General features: G+C 55.4%; 1 protein-coding gene across 5 annotated transcripts in view; it reads left to right on the forward strand.

Moving 5' to 3' along the window:
* ASIC1 (acid sensing ion channel subunit 1) overlaps positions 1 to 16,726 on the forward strand; it is a 44,252-nt gene that overhangs the window by 24,606 nt on the left and 2,920 nt on the right. For 3 of the 5 annotated variants that reach the window (XM_046013200.1, XM_046013199.1, XM_046013202.1), the window contains exons 4-9: positions 13,686 to 13,836; positions 14,471 to 14,598; positions 14,878 to 15,031; positions 15,419 to 15,475; positions 15,940 to 16,093; positions 16,527 to 16,618. In XM_046013200.1, the coding sequence (XP_045869156.1) occupies positions 13,686 to 13,836; positions 14,471 to 14,598; positions 14,878 to 15,031; positions 15,419 to 15,475; positions 15,940 to 16,093; positions 16,527 to 16,618 (736 nt within the window). Of the gene's footprint in view, positions 1 to 10,309; positions 11,007 to 13,685; positions 13,837 to 14,470; positions 14,599 to 14,877; positions 15,032 to 15,418; positions 15,476 to 15,939; positions 16,094 to 16,526; positions 16,619 to 16,726 lie in introns of those variants that run through there. The other 2 variants (XM_046013203.1, XM_046013201.1) reach the window with 2 other exon arrangements.

Genomic DNA, 16,726 nt, shown 5'->3' on the forward strand with positions numbered 1-16,726 from the left:
TTAACACCTGCCTCTCCATCCTTGCAATTCTCTGCTAGGTCAAGAGGTGTGTATCTAGCCCCAGGACAGATGTGGCACTGACAGGAAGCATTTGCCTATTGGGTCAGAGCTTAGGAGAGACCTCCTTGGCATCTTCTGCTGCTTTGAAACAGGTTCTGACTGGAAGTCCAAGCCCTGGCTCACAGTTTTTGCAAAATATAATGTGCACGGGTACACGTGAAGTCCGCTGCGGGTTTCCAAGGGCCAAGCTCATCCAACTTGGGAGAGCCCTGCTCAGGGAGGACAGTTCAGGAGGCATAGGGAGGGGCAGACTCCGGTCACTCAGAGACCCCAGCCCCTCTGGCAGGGGGGTCTGCAGCGACGAGCATTCCCCTCAGATGTACTTTCAATCCAGCTCAACCACAGGGGACTGGTGGTCGCAGCGTGTTTGACCAGGTCCATCCCCCAGCTGTAGCTGGGGCCACTTGGGAGAGTGGGGATAAATATGGGGAACCTGGGCCAAATCTGGGAGAAACTGGTTTCAGACTGAAGAGGCAGAAGGTCAACCTCGGTAGCTCTCTGCCGAGCTACCAAAAAAAAAGAAGAAAAAAAAGCAACCACGGAACCCACTCTTAAGGACCCCTCTTCCCTGTCCACCTCTTTTCCTTCGAGGGGGGGATGTCGGGTTGCCAGGGCAACAGGGTTGGAGGCTCTGCTCTGCCACTCCACCTCAGGGGCAGTCAGACCAAGGCAGGGCAGGGGTTCCATGGAGGGGGACCAGGGGCGCAGCTGTGTGCCTGGGTCTGGGTGGGGGCCGGAGGGAGTGAGCACAGTCGCAGCTGGTGCCAGCCTGCAGCTGCACCTTATCTGTCCCTGGCAGTGGGAGCGCCTGTGTGGCTGGAATGCTGAACAGCACCGAGGGGAGGGGGCTGGCAGATGGCTGCCCAGTCCGCCCCATGCCGTCCCCCTGCTCCAGCTGAGACCCAGAGCCATTGCCTACGGGGGAGAGAGCAGGGAATTCATCTCTGGACCCTGGAAGAGAAGGAAGGAGAGAGTAGAAAATGGAAATCTTGGGGGTGGGTGTGCAGTGGCGCCAGTATTCTCTCTCAGGAGGGGGTGGAATGGGGGGGACAAGAGATAGGGGACATGAATCCTTGCGGGGGCCCACAGGAGTGCCCCCTCAGGACCCTGGAGTGGAGGCAGGAATTCCTCAGAGGAGAGATGGAGTGAGGGGTGGTGGGCACAGAAATCTACTTAAGGTTCTGCGGGAGGGGGACAGGACTCTTCCGCATCTGCCGGGTTGAGAAACTGAGAGAAGCAGTGGGCGTAGGTGGGTGATCCCGGGACCTGGAGCAGAGAGGGAGAGGCCATCTTAAACAAGCTGACCTAGGGATGGCAAGTCCCGGAGAGAGCCACAACTCGCATGGGGGCTTCCTCATCCCCAACTTAACGCTGCCCCTTCGCTGACACCCCACACACCCACAACACCCTAGCTTGCCTCGCCCACCTCCCACTGCAGAGCGGCTAAGACCAGGAGTCCCCGGGGAGGGCCCGGCCTCACCACCTGGGTCTGTTCCCTCCAGCTAGCAGGCAGTGGAGGCGCTGCTGCAGGAAGAGGCTGCCCAGACTGCTAGAGAGAAGGAGGGTCCCAGGCCACCCTGCTCAGGGGCAGAGTCCTGGCCGTCTTTGGGGGTGTGGAGGGGGGAGGAAGCAAGGGGAGCAACTGCAGATAGCAGCAGGACAGGAGAGAGCTGGAGCGGAGAGGCTAACTTTGGAGGAGGGCGTTCCTTCCAGCCTCATCCTTGCTTTCTCTCCCTCCCTCAGAAGCGCCTGAGGTTGGAGGGAGGAGATGAGAGAGAGCTCGGAGCGGAGCCGGTTGCAAGAATCCAGGGGACCCTGGTTAGGGTCGCGCTCTCTCTGCCTTTCTGTGTGTTTCTCTCTCATACGCATATACACACAGACATCCTTGGGATAACGTAGTTTCCTCTCTCTCGCCTCCTCTCCCTCTCCTTCCTTCCTCCCCTGCGGTTCTGGACTCCACCTCTCTCCCAGACTGCAGTTAGCTAAGAGGCTACTCTAAGTTAATTGATCTCCCGGCTGCTGGCTAAAGTAATAGAGAATTGATGTAAGTAACTAAGTGCCTCTGGGGGGCAGAGTGGGAAATGCAGGGGTGGGGAGGAGGAGCGCTTCCAAGCCTTGGGCCTTTCTCCTGCCCCAGCCCCGGGAGAACCCAAAGCTCCCGTCACTGCCGCATCCGGCAAGCGTCCAAGAAGCCCGGAGTGGGGGTGGGGGGCTGCCGAGAGGTCCCACGTTTCTGCTGTGAGTGGAGGTTGCTTCTGAGCATGCTTCAACTTTCTGGAAGGCAGTTTCAGTCCTGGGGGTGTGGGGGGGATGATGCGGGAGACCGGGCTTGGAAGTGCGAAGCTCCACTTGGTTCCTTCCCGTGACAGACCCCTTTCAAAGTGCCAGGTGCTGTGCTGGGCGCCAGAGTGTAGGGGTGAACAGACCCCGTCCCTGCCTTCAGGGAGCTTAGTTCCCAGGGAGGGGGAGGGGGGTTCCGAGATGAGGCGGTGGGGATGGTAACAAAGGCATCCAGGGACAGGGAGTAATGTACCAGGTGGACTCTGGACATGTAAGTGGAGTCCTTCCCATCTCCCCAGCCCAGATCAGCTATCTAGAAACTCCAGTTTTATGGGATGTGGGGTGTCCCCCCATGCAGCCCTCCCCCAGCATATGCGCAGCCCACCGCTGTCTAGCAGGGGTTATTGGCCAGTCCCCCCCCTCCACTCCCCTTCCCTCACCACCCCTCACCCTTTCCACCCCGCAGGCGCCTGAGGCATAAGCCTGCCTGCACTGGAGGTCTGAGGGGGCGCTCCGGTACCTTCTACCCTCCAGCAAAGAACCTTCTAGTCAGGACCCTTGTGTGGGGATCCTAGGAGGCAACACTGGGAAGCAGACAGCAAGACTGAGAAGTGGTGCCTAGTTCTGGCGAGGGGTGCGGCTGGGCCCTGGGACCCCCTGGGTTCTGTTTTGGGCATAGTTGCATCTGGCTCCATTTCTCAGCTTCTAGGCACAATTTCTTGTGAGGAAATGAGACTCTAAATAGATGGCTAAATGATTCTTTGCCAAGGGGCAGCCCCTCCTTCAGCCTCTGGGACTCTCTGGCTAAGCCCACCTGGCCTACGCTTGGAATGGCTGTGCGGCACTGACTTTCCGGGATGCGTGGCTCACACATCTTCCTCGTGGAAAGTTGTAAAATGAGCGCAAAATAGCTGTGTATTCCCTAGAGGGGACGGTCCCTTAAGAAACCATAAGGGCAGAGACTCTGCCATCCCAGGCTCTCTCCAGGGCCACTCCTGAGGGAGAGGGAGGGCAAGTGGTGGTTTTTCTGAGCTACTGTGATTTCTTGGAAAGAAAACACTTTCAGTCCCCTCTCATCCGCACCCCCTTGACGTGTCTGCGGGGGCGGGGGGTGCCAGGGCCTGGGAGGTTGGGCCCTGTAGCTCATGGCTGTGGGGCTGTGCGTCTCTAACTGATGCATCAGATCATGGAGACAGGCTGGGGACCTCCCTGGGTGAGACTGCTGCAGTGGTCTTGACTGTGGACAGCAGCCAACTCAGCCTTCCTGTGACATACCCCCTGCAGGTGTGCCCCAAGTGTGCAAGCACATGTGTGCCCCTCTGTGGGGGTGCCTGAGAACCTGGATGGGGGTTAGGGTGTGTAGTGGACGTGTATGGATGAGCTCGGGGGTGCATGTAGCTCACTTATTGCGGTTGTGGGAGGGAGCCTGTGTGCAACCTCTGGTCGCATGCAGAGCACATACCAGCAAAATTAATCATCTCTTCCAGTCGAGCTTTGCAATTTACAAATTCCCTTTACTTTAGCTCATGAGCCTCCTAATTCTGGGAGGCAGGCAGATATTAATATCTTCACTTGAGAGACAAGGAAACTGAGGCTCAGAGATGTTAGGTGACTTGCCTGAGGTCACATAGCCAGTGAATGCCAGAGTGGGACCTTGACTTGAAATCTTCGAAGGCCAGGGTCTTTGTGTGTGACAGTAGGAGCCGGTGTGTGGAGCAGGGGGAGGAGGGTGTCTGGTTCCCCAGCTTGCCACGCTCTCCAAGGAAGCAGGAGACAGGAAGGATAAACAAGGGTGCAAAGGAGAAGGAACGGCAGACTCGGGTTGGCCACACCAAAGTCTTTTGACTCCTCTGCCTTTTCATTGCACCATTTGGCCAAATCCCAGCCCTAGTGGATAGCCCCACCACTGGCTTTCCTCAGGTGGCTCCAGGACAGCCAAGCTCGACCAGAGAAGGTTACACAACAGGCCAGCTTGCAGTCACCTTGTGCTCATGATCGACATCCTGAAATGGGTGTGCAGGGTCCCCTGGCAACCCCGCTGTGTTTTCCGGGTACCTTGCTGCCCAGTGACTACTGCAAACTTCACCACTCACCTCAAAGAGCCACTCTTCCCAGCTCTCCCTCACAACGGGAGCAAATGACCTTGTCACCTGCTTCAGGGAGAAGATCAAAGCCTCAGCCAAGCCGTCCCCCTTCCCGTAAGGAAGCAATCCTCTTGTCTAGGCTGAAATCTCAGCCTTAAGATTCTCCCATCTTGAAATATATAGCTGCAATATACAGCTAACATTTATTGAGCATTCACTATGTATCAGGGTTGAGGTTAAAATAAAAACCAAAAACCAAAGGTCTCTCAACTCCACAACTCTCTCCAGCCCCCCACTCTCTCTCTTTCTGCTTCCTTTCCCAGACAAAATTCGGAAATATGAAGTCTATATTCCACTGTCTCCATTTTCTCATCTCAGACTCATTCTCCAATCTACTTGAGGCTACCTTCTCCCCACCCCCCGCAGCACTCCACCCAAACGGTTAGAGCTCTAAGGCCACCAGCGACCGACCTCCGTGTGGCCAGATCCTGTAAACATTATTTATTCTCTCAATGACTCTCAATGACATTCAAAATGGTTGACCACCTCCTCTTTTTTAAACTGTGCTTTCCTGGGGCACCCGCGTGGCTGAGTCAATTAAGCATCCAACTCTTGATTTCATATCAGGTCTTTATCTCAGGGAGGTGAAACCGACCCCCGTGTCTGGCCCTGTGCTCAGTGGGGAGTCTGCTTGAGATTCTCTCTCTCCCTCTCCCTCTGCTCCTACCCTAAACCCCACTCATCGCACACACACACTCTCTCTCTCTTTCAAAAAAGAAAAAAAAAAGTGTAAAACGTTTCCAACACCCCAGGAAGTTCCTTTGCCCCTTCCTGGTCAGTACTAGCCCACAAGAGTCAACCATTATTCTGCCTTCTGTGAGTACAGATATGTTCCGCCTGTTCTTGAAGTTCCTAGAGTACATGTGTCCTCCATACAGGCTGCACACTTTTGTGCCTGTCTTCTTTTGCTTATGATTTTTGTCTGTGAGATTGTCCCATTTTGTGCGGTGGTAGTTCGCGCTTTGTCAATGCTGTGTAGCATCTCATATAATTACACCAAAATATATTTATCCATTCTACTCTTGCTAGACCTTTGGGTGGTTACTAGGTTTTTGGTTATTATAAATAAAGCTACCATGAACATTCTTTTTTATGTTCTCTGGTTGTCCAATGGACTCATACTTTGGGTATGTAACTAGGGGCTGTGGTTAAGTCACAGGTTGGTATTCTGTTTGGCTTTGGTTGATATTGACAAACCAGGCTTGATCTCTTCTCCTCCCTTCCTTCCTTCTTCCTTTTCTCCCTCCCTCCCTCCCTCACTCCTTCCCTCCTTTCCTTTCTTCCTTTCTCCCTCCCTCCCTCCCTTCCATCTTTCCATCCTTCCTTCCGACTTTCTCTCCTTGGGCCATCTCATCAGCATCTAGACCCTGACCAGCCAGATACGTGCTTCTGTCCAGCTCTCTCCTCTCACCCTCTGTGCTGGTGATGGCTAATCTCCCCCTTCACACCTCCACTTGGATGTCCCAAGGCTCACAAAACCCAGCATGTGCAAAGCCAAATTCATCATCTTATCTCCCAAACTAGTCCTTTCCTTGTGTTCCTGGCCCAGTGAGCCACCGGCACCATTCAGCCACTTATGCAAACTAGCAAGCATCCCTACACTCCATCTGCCTACCCTCCCTTAAGGGGATCTGCCACGCTTGCTCCCTAAATATCTCCACCCTATTCCAAGCCGGTACACTTCCTGTCTCACCTACACCCTGGAATAGTCTCTTGATAGGTCTTCCAGCAGCCCCTCTGGCTGTTTCCTAGTTGTCTCTTCAAAACACTGCTCTGATCACTTGAAACCCTCCCATTGTCCTTGGACAGGAATCTTTGCTGTGGCCTTCAAGGCCCCCAAGGGGTCTGGGTGCTGCCTGTTTCTCGGGACTGTTCTTACCCCACTCTGGCTCTCCAGCTATATTCTCCTCTGAGCTCTCCCCCCACCTCCACCCCCGGGGTCTTCAGGGCCTTTGCAAGACTCTGCCCTCTAGAATATTCTTCCACCCCCCACTTCATACAACCTTTTACCTAATTACTCCTCCTTATTGTTTAGATCACAATTCAAGCATCATGTCCTCAGAGAGACCTGCTTTGATTCCCCAGGCTGGGTCAGATCCTCCTGGCACTTGCTCCCATAGAGCCAAATTACCTTTTCATAGCACTTATTATGATTTGCAATTAAATATTTACTTTTCGCAATTTTAAAAAAGTGTGTGTCTCCCCCGTTAGACAGTAAGGGCAGGAACCCATTCCATTGTGTATTCTTCATGTGTCCCCGGCACATAGACACTCAGTAAATATTTGATGAGTAAATGAAAGAATGTAGGAGGAAGGGATTTGCAGGGGGTGATCTAATACTAGTCTCATGCCCACCACTCGCTCTCCATGAAACTTGAACATGTCACCATGCCTCAGTTTCCCCATTTGTCAAATGGCGATGTTACTCAAACCTGTTTATTTCACTAGGTTGTATAAGGATTCCATGAACTATCTACCGAGAGGCATTAAACATTCTACAGATGTTGGCAGCATCAGGGTGGGGGTTGAGGGGGCTGGGTTTAGAAAGAGATGTGGGAAAAGTCAGAAACCACCGAGTTACCACACACAATTAAAGAGCGGTACTAGGTAGGGACTGACACGGGGAAGGCTTTCCTCCTTGGACAGAGGGTTCAGAAGTGGATGTTGTCCTGCATGGGTCTCTGCTTGGCCACTTCTCCTGGGGCTTTGTGCTTGTGGGTCTATGTGCGCTGCTTGAGACTTTCCTTACCTCCCCTTACTGTGCAAACTTTGGATTAGTCTACTGGAGCAAGGTGAGGCGGGAGAGGATTTTAGAGGAGAGAGGAAATCCATTTGGGGTGTGTGTATGTTTGTTGCCCCACAAGGGAGCTGTGTGTGGTGATGTGTAGGTGTGCAGTGCAGGTCTTTATGTTGGTGTAGGGGAAGACGGGTCCTGCCATCCTGGATTTGCTGTCCTGTGAAGCTGCTCTGTGTGTGCCTGTCCTTCTCTCTGGTGAAGCCTGGTGGTGGAAATGTCCCCGGCCTTCCTTTCTTCCCTCTGGAGGTCAACTCTACATGCCCTTCCAGGGAGTCTGAAGGAGGGGAACAACGCCCTCTAGTGGGTGTGGAATGCATGGGCAGCTGCAGCCTCCCCACCCCCAACCCAGGCCTACAACTTACCTCTGAAACACTTCCTGAGGAAGTGCAGAGCCCTCTCAGAGCTGAGGGCGAACGGGGAGGGGCGGAGGGAGGCAAATGCACACAGGACGGGAAATAGGAAAGGAACCTCTGAATTCACGCAGAAGAAGCCCGAGGACAACAGCTAGAGGTGGGGTGGTGGGTCATCTCTCTCATCTCTGCAGTGACCTTCTCATCTCTGCAATGACCTCTCTGGTTGCCCTGGTCTTGTTCCTGGTCTTCCTTGGTTCTAGTTTCTTCGCATGGTCCCTGTGTCTTGGTCTTTCATTCTCACAGTCTGTCCTCAAGGAGTTGTTGGTTATTACTCATGCCTGAAGGAACTTGAGCAGAATCGATCCCTTCATTCTGTTTCCTGGGTGGGTACTCACTATGCCCTATGCAGTCAGGGAAGGCTTCTTGGAGGAGGTAACATGTGAATAAGGTCTTAAAAAATGAGAAGAAATTCTCTAGATGGAGTCCAGGAAAGACATGGAGCTGTGGATGAGCCTAGTCGGTCTGCAGAATGGGAGAAGGGCATGGTGGCTGGTCGCTAGACTTCTGTTGGGGGTGTAGGAAAGGGAGACTGGAAGGTAAATTACAAAGGCCTCACATAAATTTTCCCGAGATGGGCATGATTTTACCAAGAGGCACTAGGGGTGAAGAAGGTCTCAGGGCCAGAGAACGGTCAGAATTATACATGGAGGGGCGCCTGGGTGACTCAGTGGGTTAAAGCCTCTGCCTTTGGCTCATCATGATCTCAGGGTCCTGGGATCGAGACCCGCATGGGGCTCTCTGCTCAGCAGGGAACCTGCTTCCCCTCCTTTCTCTCTCTGCCTGCCTCTCTGTCTACTTGTGATCTCTGTCTGTCAAATAAAAAAATAAAATCTTAAAAAAAAAAAGAATTACATACAGAATTATATAAGGTGGGGAGAAACTGGGGAGGCAGGGAGTTAGGGAGACCAGTGGGAAGGCCAATGTTTAGGCAAAAAGTCCGAGTGCAATGGGGAAAGGAAGGAGAGGAGTCAGATCTCAAAGGCTGCTCTTCGTTTGGGGCCTCTGTGTCCCCGGCAGCAAAGCTGAGGCTGAAGGTCCCACATCAGTCAGTTCTGCTGGAACTTGGCACATTGCCTCCCATCCCTAACATACTCCAGGGTCCCTGCTTGCAAATGGAGAAGGGAAGAGGTATAGGAGCAGGAAGGGAGGGGAGAAAAGGAGCGGGGAGGGGGTCTGGGGCTATGTGATGGTAAGGAATGGCAAGGTCCAAGTAGACTCATGGAACTCTGCTGCTTTGTCTCTGGTCCTGCAGAAGAAGGGTTAACATGCTTCACCTCCCTCCCTCCCTCCCACTCCTCCCCTCAGGTCACCTTCTAGGCCCTAGAGACTTGACTGGTGGCTCAAGTTCCTCACTCAGTGGCCCTGAGTAACCAGAGCACACAGAGGGGCCAGGGACCTGGGGTCAGAGAATGGTAAACTGGGGGCATGGGGAACCTCCGAAGCACTAGGACTGAGGGTTTGGGGGGCACCCCAGGTTGGTTCCTGACACTCTCCACCTTACCTAGCAGATTGTTCTGATCTCAGTTTCTTCCACCTGCCAGAAAGAATTCCTCGAACTCTTCTCCTGCACCAGTGAGGGGTGGGAAGCTGGGTGGCGGGGAGGGGAGTGGTGATCTGCCAGGAAGATTTTCAGCAACAAGAGATGGGGTCCCTCCCCCCACGGTGCCGGGAACTGGCCATAAATGAGTCTGTGGTCAGTGAGAGACCTCTGCTAATGGAACCTGGGCTGCCCCCCAAGCCACAGAAGAGAAAGGTGGAGGAGGGGAGAGTGACCCGAGTGCAGCTCAGCACAGGGTGGAGGGGGGGTGAGTTTTGACTTGAAGTTCAGCCAGGGTCAGGGGAGTGAGGGGAGGATAAATGGGGTCAAGCACTGGCGGGAGGGAAATTGGAGGTCAAGGCAATGATTGCAGGGGAGTTAAGGGTTTAGGAAGGAACTGAGTAAATTGGGGTCATGGCAGTGACTGTAAAGAAACTGGGGTCTTAGGAGTGTATTGGGACAAGGTGGGGGTGTGGCCAATGGCATGGGGGGTGATCATGAGTCAGGGTGAGTCAAGGAGCAATTAGAGGTCTGAGAGAGTGCAGAGGCCCCAGTGAGAATGGCTGCATCAGGTGAGAATGGGGGTGAATGGGGGCGAGGACCCAGCACTGGGGAAGGAAGACCAAGGCAGTTGCTGAGGAACAGATGCGAGGGTGACAGGGAGCTTAAATGTCATGGGGGAGGGGCACGGACTTTTGCTGTGGGCTGTGGGAGCAGAGGAATCTGCTAGGTCCCATCTCACCTGGAGCCCCGAGGCTTTTCCAGGGTTTCCACTGACTTCCACCCTCTGTCCTCCTGGAGCTGGTGACTGGAAAGGGGCTCTGGCCCCCCTCCTCTCCATCAGCCTCCCTTTCCCACTGCCATCCATTATTCATCAGCCCAGATGCCTCCGGCCCTCCCCAGCAGGGCACGCAAGTCCTCCTCTCCACACCCCGCCCCATCTCAGCCACACCGCCAACGAGGCCCCAGCAAGGAAAGACAGCCGGCTGGCTGGCGGGGCTGCAGAGACCTGGCAGACCGGGCTGGGTGTCTGGCCCTGCCAGATCCTGCCCAAGATCACATCTGCTTCTCCCTTCTCCTGCCTACCCCCCACCCCCGGGGCCAGGAAGCCCCCGGAGAAGATGCCCATCCAGATCTTCTGCTCTGTGTCCTTCTCCTCTGGAGAGGAGGCCTCAGGGCCCTTGGGAGATGTTTGGGGTCCCCACTGGCAGCGGCGGGACAACTCAGAATCAGAAGAGGAGGAAGACGAGAAGGAAACGGAGGCAGTGACGAAGGAGGCCCGAGAGGGGGATTCGCCTGTGGATTTGGTGGCCTTTGCCAACAGCTGCACCCTGCATGGCGCCAGCCACATCTTCGTGGAGGGGGGTCCAGGGCTGAGGCAGGCCCTGTGGGCAGTGGCCTTTGTCCTCGCTCTGGGCGCCTTCTTGTGCCAGGTGGGGGACCGCGTCGCCTATTACCTCAGCTACCCGCACGTGACTCTGCTAGACGAGGTGGCCACCACGGAGCTGGCCTTCCCGGCCGTCACCCTCTGCAACACTAATGCCGTGCGCCTGTCCCAGCTCAGCTACCCTGACTTGCTCTACCTGGCCCCCATGCTGGGGCTGGACGAGAGTGATGACCCTGGGGTGCCCCTTGCCCCACCGGGGCCCGAGGCCTTCTCCGGGGAGCCCTTCAACCTGTACCGCTTCTATAATCGCTCCTGCCACCGGCTGGAGGACATGCTGCTGTATTGTTCCTACTGCGGGGGGCCCTGTGGCCCTCACAACTTCTCAGTGGTGAGTGGGGGCCCACACCCGGCACAGCCCCCCAAGGGTGCCTGCCACGGCTCACCCTGAACATCACCTCCCAGGGCTGGGGCTTGTGGCCCTCCTGCCCCTCCCCTGCCTCCCCCGAGGATACCCCCTCCCTACCCCATTCTGACAGGCCTCAGGGCCTGGCCAGAGAGCTGACCCTGGGAGCCCTAGGGTCTGGGGCTGGGCTGCTATTTTTGGGTCTGTACCAGTGCTGCTCTTCCAGCTAGAATCTGGAAATCCATCTGTGCTGGTTGGTAATTAGTGGCTGCTTCGAGGCCCCTGGTGTGCCCCCCCAAATATTCTCCAGCATCTCTGGCCCTGCCCCAGACCTCCCTGTGAGCCGGCATGATCTGGGACCTTACTCCGTCTTTGAGGTCAACCTTTGTTCTGATGGTGGGTACCTATACCTGGCCCTAACAGTTTTGATTAGGACCCCTGGACTGGAGCGGGGTCAGGTGTCTCCTGGTCTCTGGAGGCACTGGAGAAGGCTGTGGAAGGGAGGTGGAGGGGTAAGGACAGTCACCAACTCCACCCCACCACGCCCCTTCTCAGTAGTGACTGTAGCTGGGACTTCAGTGCAGCCTTGCTTGGTCTTTCAGTGCTCCTCCTACAGTGTGTGTTTGTGTGTGTGTGTTTGTCTGTCTGTCTGAGGGAGAATAATAGTCCTCCTCTCAGTCTTCCCCTCCCTACCACCCCCCCGACCCCCCACCAACCCTGGGGCTCTAAGTGATCGGGGATCGTCTTCCCTGGGGAAGCCCTAGATGGAGAGTCAGCCTCCTGCTTGCCCTCCCACTTTGGAGTCTAGGGCTTTCCTTGCTGAGAGACCAAGTGGCACTCCACCCCCTCCCCATTTCAGCTTCCAGTTCCATCTGGCCTGACTCCTCTTCTGCCCCTTCCAGGGACCAGATGCCCTGCCTCCCCTTGCCACACACCTTTCCCTCAGCCTCCCACCTCCTCCCTGGCACAGGACCAGATGGGTGTCATCATATAAGTGCATCATGGACCAGCTGCAGGCAGGGATCTGGAGGTTTTGGCCACTGGGCCTCAGGCAGGCCAGGAAATACAAGAACAAGGGATAACGAAGGAGTCAACTGGGCTTCCTCTGGACCAGAGGGTAGAGCAGACACTTCTCACATAGAACCACCAGGTGGCAGCAGCAGTCCACGAGTTCCCAGCGCAGAGCTCAGCCTGAGCGAGGGCTGCGTTCTCAGCCACCTGGGGTCCCTCACATTCCCAGATGGAGGGTAGGCGAGGGTCATTTGCCTGGAGCCTGTGACTGAATGCCACAAAACCTCGTAATGGCTGGGGGATTAGGAGTCCTTGGACTTCCCTCTCTGCTTCATCTGTGGACTTTGCCGTTTCTTTTCTGGATGGGGGAGGAAGGCTAGTTCTAGGAAGGGGGAACGGGACTAGTAAACCACCCCCTCCATGGTCTGGTCTGGTCTGGCCTGACACTGTCTCTGTCTTTCTCTGGGCTATGTCTGTATTTACCTTCTGACACTTCGTGGACTCGGTCACCATCAAGCAGGAGGAAAATCACCTTCACCCCATTTATGGGAACCTGAGAACACTTAGAAAAACTGTGAGGAGAGGGCCATAAAGAGTTGGGCCACTCTTCTCTGTGTGACCGTGTACTCAGAGCTGTGATCAGAGCTGCTCTGAGGCATGGAATGGGAAGACTGCCCCCAGGGCTGGGAGTGCCCCTGAGGCCCTATTACTTCTGCACAAACACTGCCCAACATGCCATGTATCTGGATGCTCAGTACCAAATCCTGGGAGGGGAGGGGCTGGGGCTTGGGTGAGCATGGTCCTTGCCATGGCAACTGGGTCTGCTTTCAGGTTCAGGTGATGATGGGGCAATGATGGACACAGGGCTAATGGCTGGAGAAAATGAAAAAGATTTAGCTTGGTTTGGGGGAAGGACCTTGCGGAGAGCAGAATTTCAGATGCCTGAGGCAAAATCCAGGAGAAGAGAAGATCTATCTCAGAAGGCTCTGGGAGTTTGGGCCTGAAGAGAAGATCCCCAGGAGGGACTGGGAGTATGGCAGTGACGGGATCCTGGTGATGGAGGCATATGTCTCAGGGTCCCAGCAGGAAGAAGACTGCCACTCAGACAGTTTAACTGAAAAGACTTGAACAAAGGGACCGTTTATAGAGCTGTGGGCAGAGGGAAGGAAAAACTGCCTATAGGGGCCTGAGGCAGCTAGTGATAGTGGGGCATTGTCACCAACAGGCTCAAGGGGCACAGAGAAGCAGCAATGCTTTGCAGGGAGCCTTTCTGGCAGGATCTTCAGTCTCAGGGGCTCGAAACAACTGCCAGAACATTCTCAGAGGGGTGAAGGGTGGGGAAGGATGAATACACTGAGCTCTCCCTCCTTCTGCCTTCTGCTCCCCCACTGAGAGCTCCCCCTGGTCAAACCCAACTTGAAGCCTGTCTAAGTGGGAGAGGAGCACGGGCAGTGCAGCCCCCAGGGATCAGCTGTCCCGAGCAAAGAAGGGCAGAGAATGCGCGGGAAGGAGGACACATGGAGAATGGGCTGCACAGAAGAGATGGCTCCTGAAGTGTGTTGAGGTTCCAGCAGTGGAGGGGTCTGGGCACAGCACTTGGTAGGTAGGAGGGTGCTGGCGGGACTCTCAGGCTTTCCACTCTGCCCTTGCCAGGTCTTCACGAGGTATGGCAAGTGCTACACGTTCAACTCGGGCCGAGACGGGCGTCCGCGGCTGAAGACCATGAAGGGTGGGACTGGCAATGGGCTGGAGATCATGCTGGACATCCAGCAGGATGAGTACCTGCCTGTATGGGGAGAGACTGGTATGTCATTTCTCTCAGGGGCCCCTTCCCATGGCCCTAGCCATTGGCATCCACCAGGGGACTCCTGAGATCCACTGTGGGACCTGAGGCAGGACTCGGGCTCTCCTCCCTTCCTCCCAGCATCTTGCCATCTCCAACTCTGCCTCTACCTGACTGCCACCCTCACAGTTCTCTGGCTCAGCTCTCCCCCTTCCTGGCTCAGTTACTCTCCAAGGTAACCAGCCATTCCTTTCCATCAGTGGCTGCCACTCGCTCTATAAATAACTCCCTCTCTACTTGGGCTGCCTGCCGTCAGTCTGGTCTCTGGGGACCTTGGGGCTGAGAGATCTAGAAAGAAGGGAGACAAGGAGGGGGAGAAATAGAGAGTGTCTGGGAAAGAATTCGAAACACCAAGATGCATAGCCAAAGCTAGGTAAGAAAAGTATGTAGGATGCAAGGTTCATTGGGGCAGCATGGAGCCAGCGAACCCAAAAGGAGGCTGGGGATGGGCAAGGGCCCCCATAGACTAACCCCTCCCCCAGTGTCCCAGTGTGCACTGTGCTTATCCCTAGGAGAGGTGGCATGGCCCCAGCTCTGAAGGAGGTCAGGGAGTCAGAGGCCCTCGCAATATACCCCATGCCCCTCATTTCCATAGATGAGACGTCCTTCGAAGCGGGCATCAAAGTGCAGATCCACAGTCAGGATGAACCTCCCTTCATCGACCAGCTGGGCTTTGGTGTGGCCCCAGGGTTCCAGACCTTTGTGTCCTGCCAGGAGCAGCGGGTGAGAGGGCCACAAGAGGCTGGTCCTGGGGTGGGGTGTTGAGGGGTTGAGACGGAGCGGTGGGTCATCAATACAGGAGGGACGGGTGAGCTGGGGCCTGCGTGCCAATCTGATAAGTGAGCCGCATGAATGGACAGGAATGCTCTGGAAACTCTGAGACCCTCAGAGTCTGCGGAGGGACGGGGAGCAGGACTCCTGAGTTCTGTGTCTTGTCAGAGAAGTCCATCAAGGTGACTCGGGGAGAAGTCCCCACACCCCCCAGCTCCCCGGCTCTCCCAGCAGCTCATCTACCTGCCCCCGCCCTGGGGCACCTGCAAAGCTGTCACCATGGACTCGGATTTCTTCGACTCCTACAGCATTACTGCCTGCCGCATCGACTGTGAGACACGCTACCTGGTGGAGAACTGTAACTGTCGCATGGTGCACATGCCAGGTCAGGCCCCAAAGCTCCAAACGTGATTTGGGGGCCCCTCAAGCCTTCAAGGCCCCTCACCAGCTCCCCCATGCATATCAACCTCCTGCCAACACGGAAGCAAGATTAAATGGCTTCTCCCCACCCCAGTCTAGCCCTGTTCCAGACTCCTATGGCTCTTGTCCCTCTTGCCTCAATTCCTGCCTGTACCCACAGAAATGGGCAGGAAGGGGTCTAGGAGGGATGGCCTGTGGCGGGGGGTAGTGCTCACCTTTGGGACACACTGGGCCCTGGCTAGTTCTGCCCTCCTGCCCACTCGAGTCTTCTAGAATCTAGCCTCTTGGTCCCACCGTCATCACAAGACCCTTTAATGTCCCTTCTGCACCACTGTCTTTCCTCCTCCATTAGGGGATGCCCCATACTGCACCCCAGAACAATACAAGGAGTGCGCGGATCCTGCTCTGGGTGAGCACCCCTGTCTCGGGGCAGCCTGGGGGAAGGTAGGAGCCACGTGCATAGGGATTTCACACCAAGTCCCCAGAAGCTTCAAGTAACTCCTGGATCAGGCTTCACTTGAACCCTCTTGTGTCTGACTTTAGCAAGGCTGGGAACAGCATCCCTAAAGGCCCCTCTGAAAAATGGGCAGGAGTACCTGGGAGGGGCCCTCCCCTCTCTTAGCAGCATCTCAGCTGCTTGACCCCCAAGGGCCCTGAGGCAATGAGATAAAGGATTGAGAAATACCCATGGGACGTCTGGGGGAGAATCAGCCCAGGGTGGGCATAGGGGCAGGCAAAGGGCTGAGGCGAAGGACAGGACAAGAAAAGAGAAAGGGCCCAGGCTTCCTTTGGACAGGGCCAGGATGTTCATGTTGGGAAGGTACTGGCTGAAAGGCACCACTCATCTGGTGTCTTTTGCCCCACTGGGCACAGACTTCCTGGTGGAGAAGGACCAGGAGTACTGTGTGTGTGAAATGCCCTGCAACCTAACCCGCTATGGCAAGGAGCTGTCCATGGTCAAGATCCCCAGCAAAGCATCAGCCAAGTACCTGGCCAAGAAGTTCAACAAGTCTGAGCAGTACATAGGGTAAGGGCTCTGATTGTGCAGGGCAGGGCCCTTGGGCTGGGACTGTAAAGGGTCTGAGTGGGCTATGGGGGGGCCAGCAGAGAGGAGGAGGTGCAGATGACAAGAGAAAGGCAACCAAAGAGTCTGGGATGGGTATGGAGTGCAGATCAAGCTGGAACAAGCAAAGGAAGCACCTCTCTTTCCTCCTTGCTTCATTCTGTATCTTCATCCTCACTGCTCTAACTGGGATCACTCCACGCTCGCCAGTGTGTAGGGCGTGGTTTTGTTTTTGCCATCACATTTGATCCTCACGACAATTCTACAAGGCAGGTACCCCCATCAACATCTCACTTTATGGATGCGGAGACAGAGGGTTACTTGCTAAGGTCACCTAGTCAGCGAGGGACAGAGATGTGACTTGAACCCAGGTCTCCTCCCCCAACCTCCTTTGCAGGGAGAACATCCTGGTGCTCGACATTTTCTTTGAAGTCCTCAACTATGAGACTATTGAGCAGAAGAAGGCCTATGAAATTGCAGGGCTCCTGGGTGAGCTGCCTATGGCACTGTCCCCTTCCCATATCACTGGCATGGTGTGACACCCTACCACCCAAAGAGGCTGCCCACCTCTGTCCCACAAGTTCCTTCTTCCCCTGC

The sequence above is a fragment of the Meles meles genome, chromosome 7 (assembly GCF_922984935.1).
Source record: "Meles meles chromosome 7, mMelMel3.1 paternal haplotype, whole genome shotgun sequence".
Taxonomy (NCBI): domain Eukaryota; kingdom Metazoa; phylum Chordata; class Mammalia; order Carnivora; family Mustelidae; genus Meles; species Meles meles.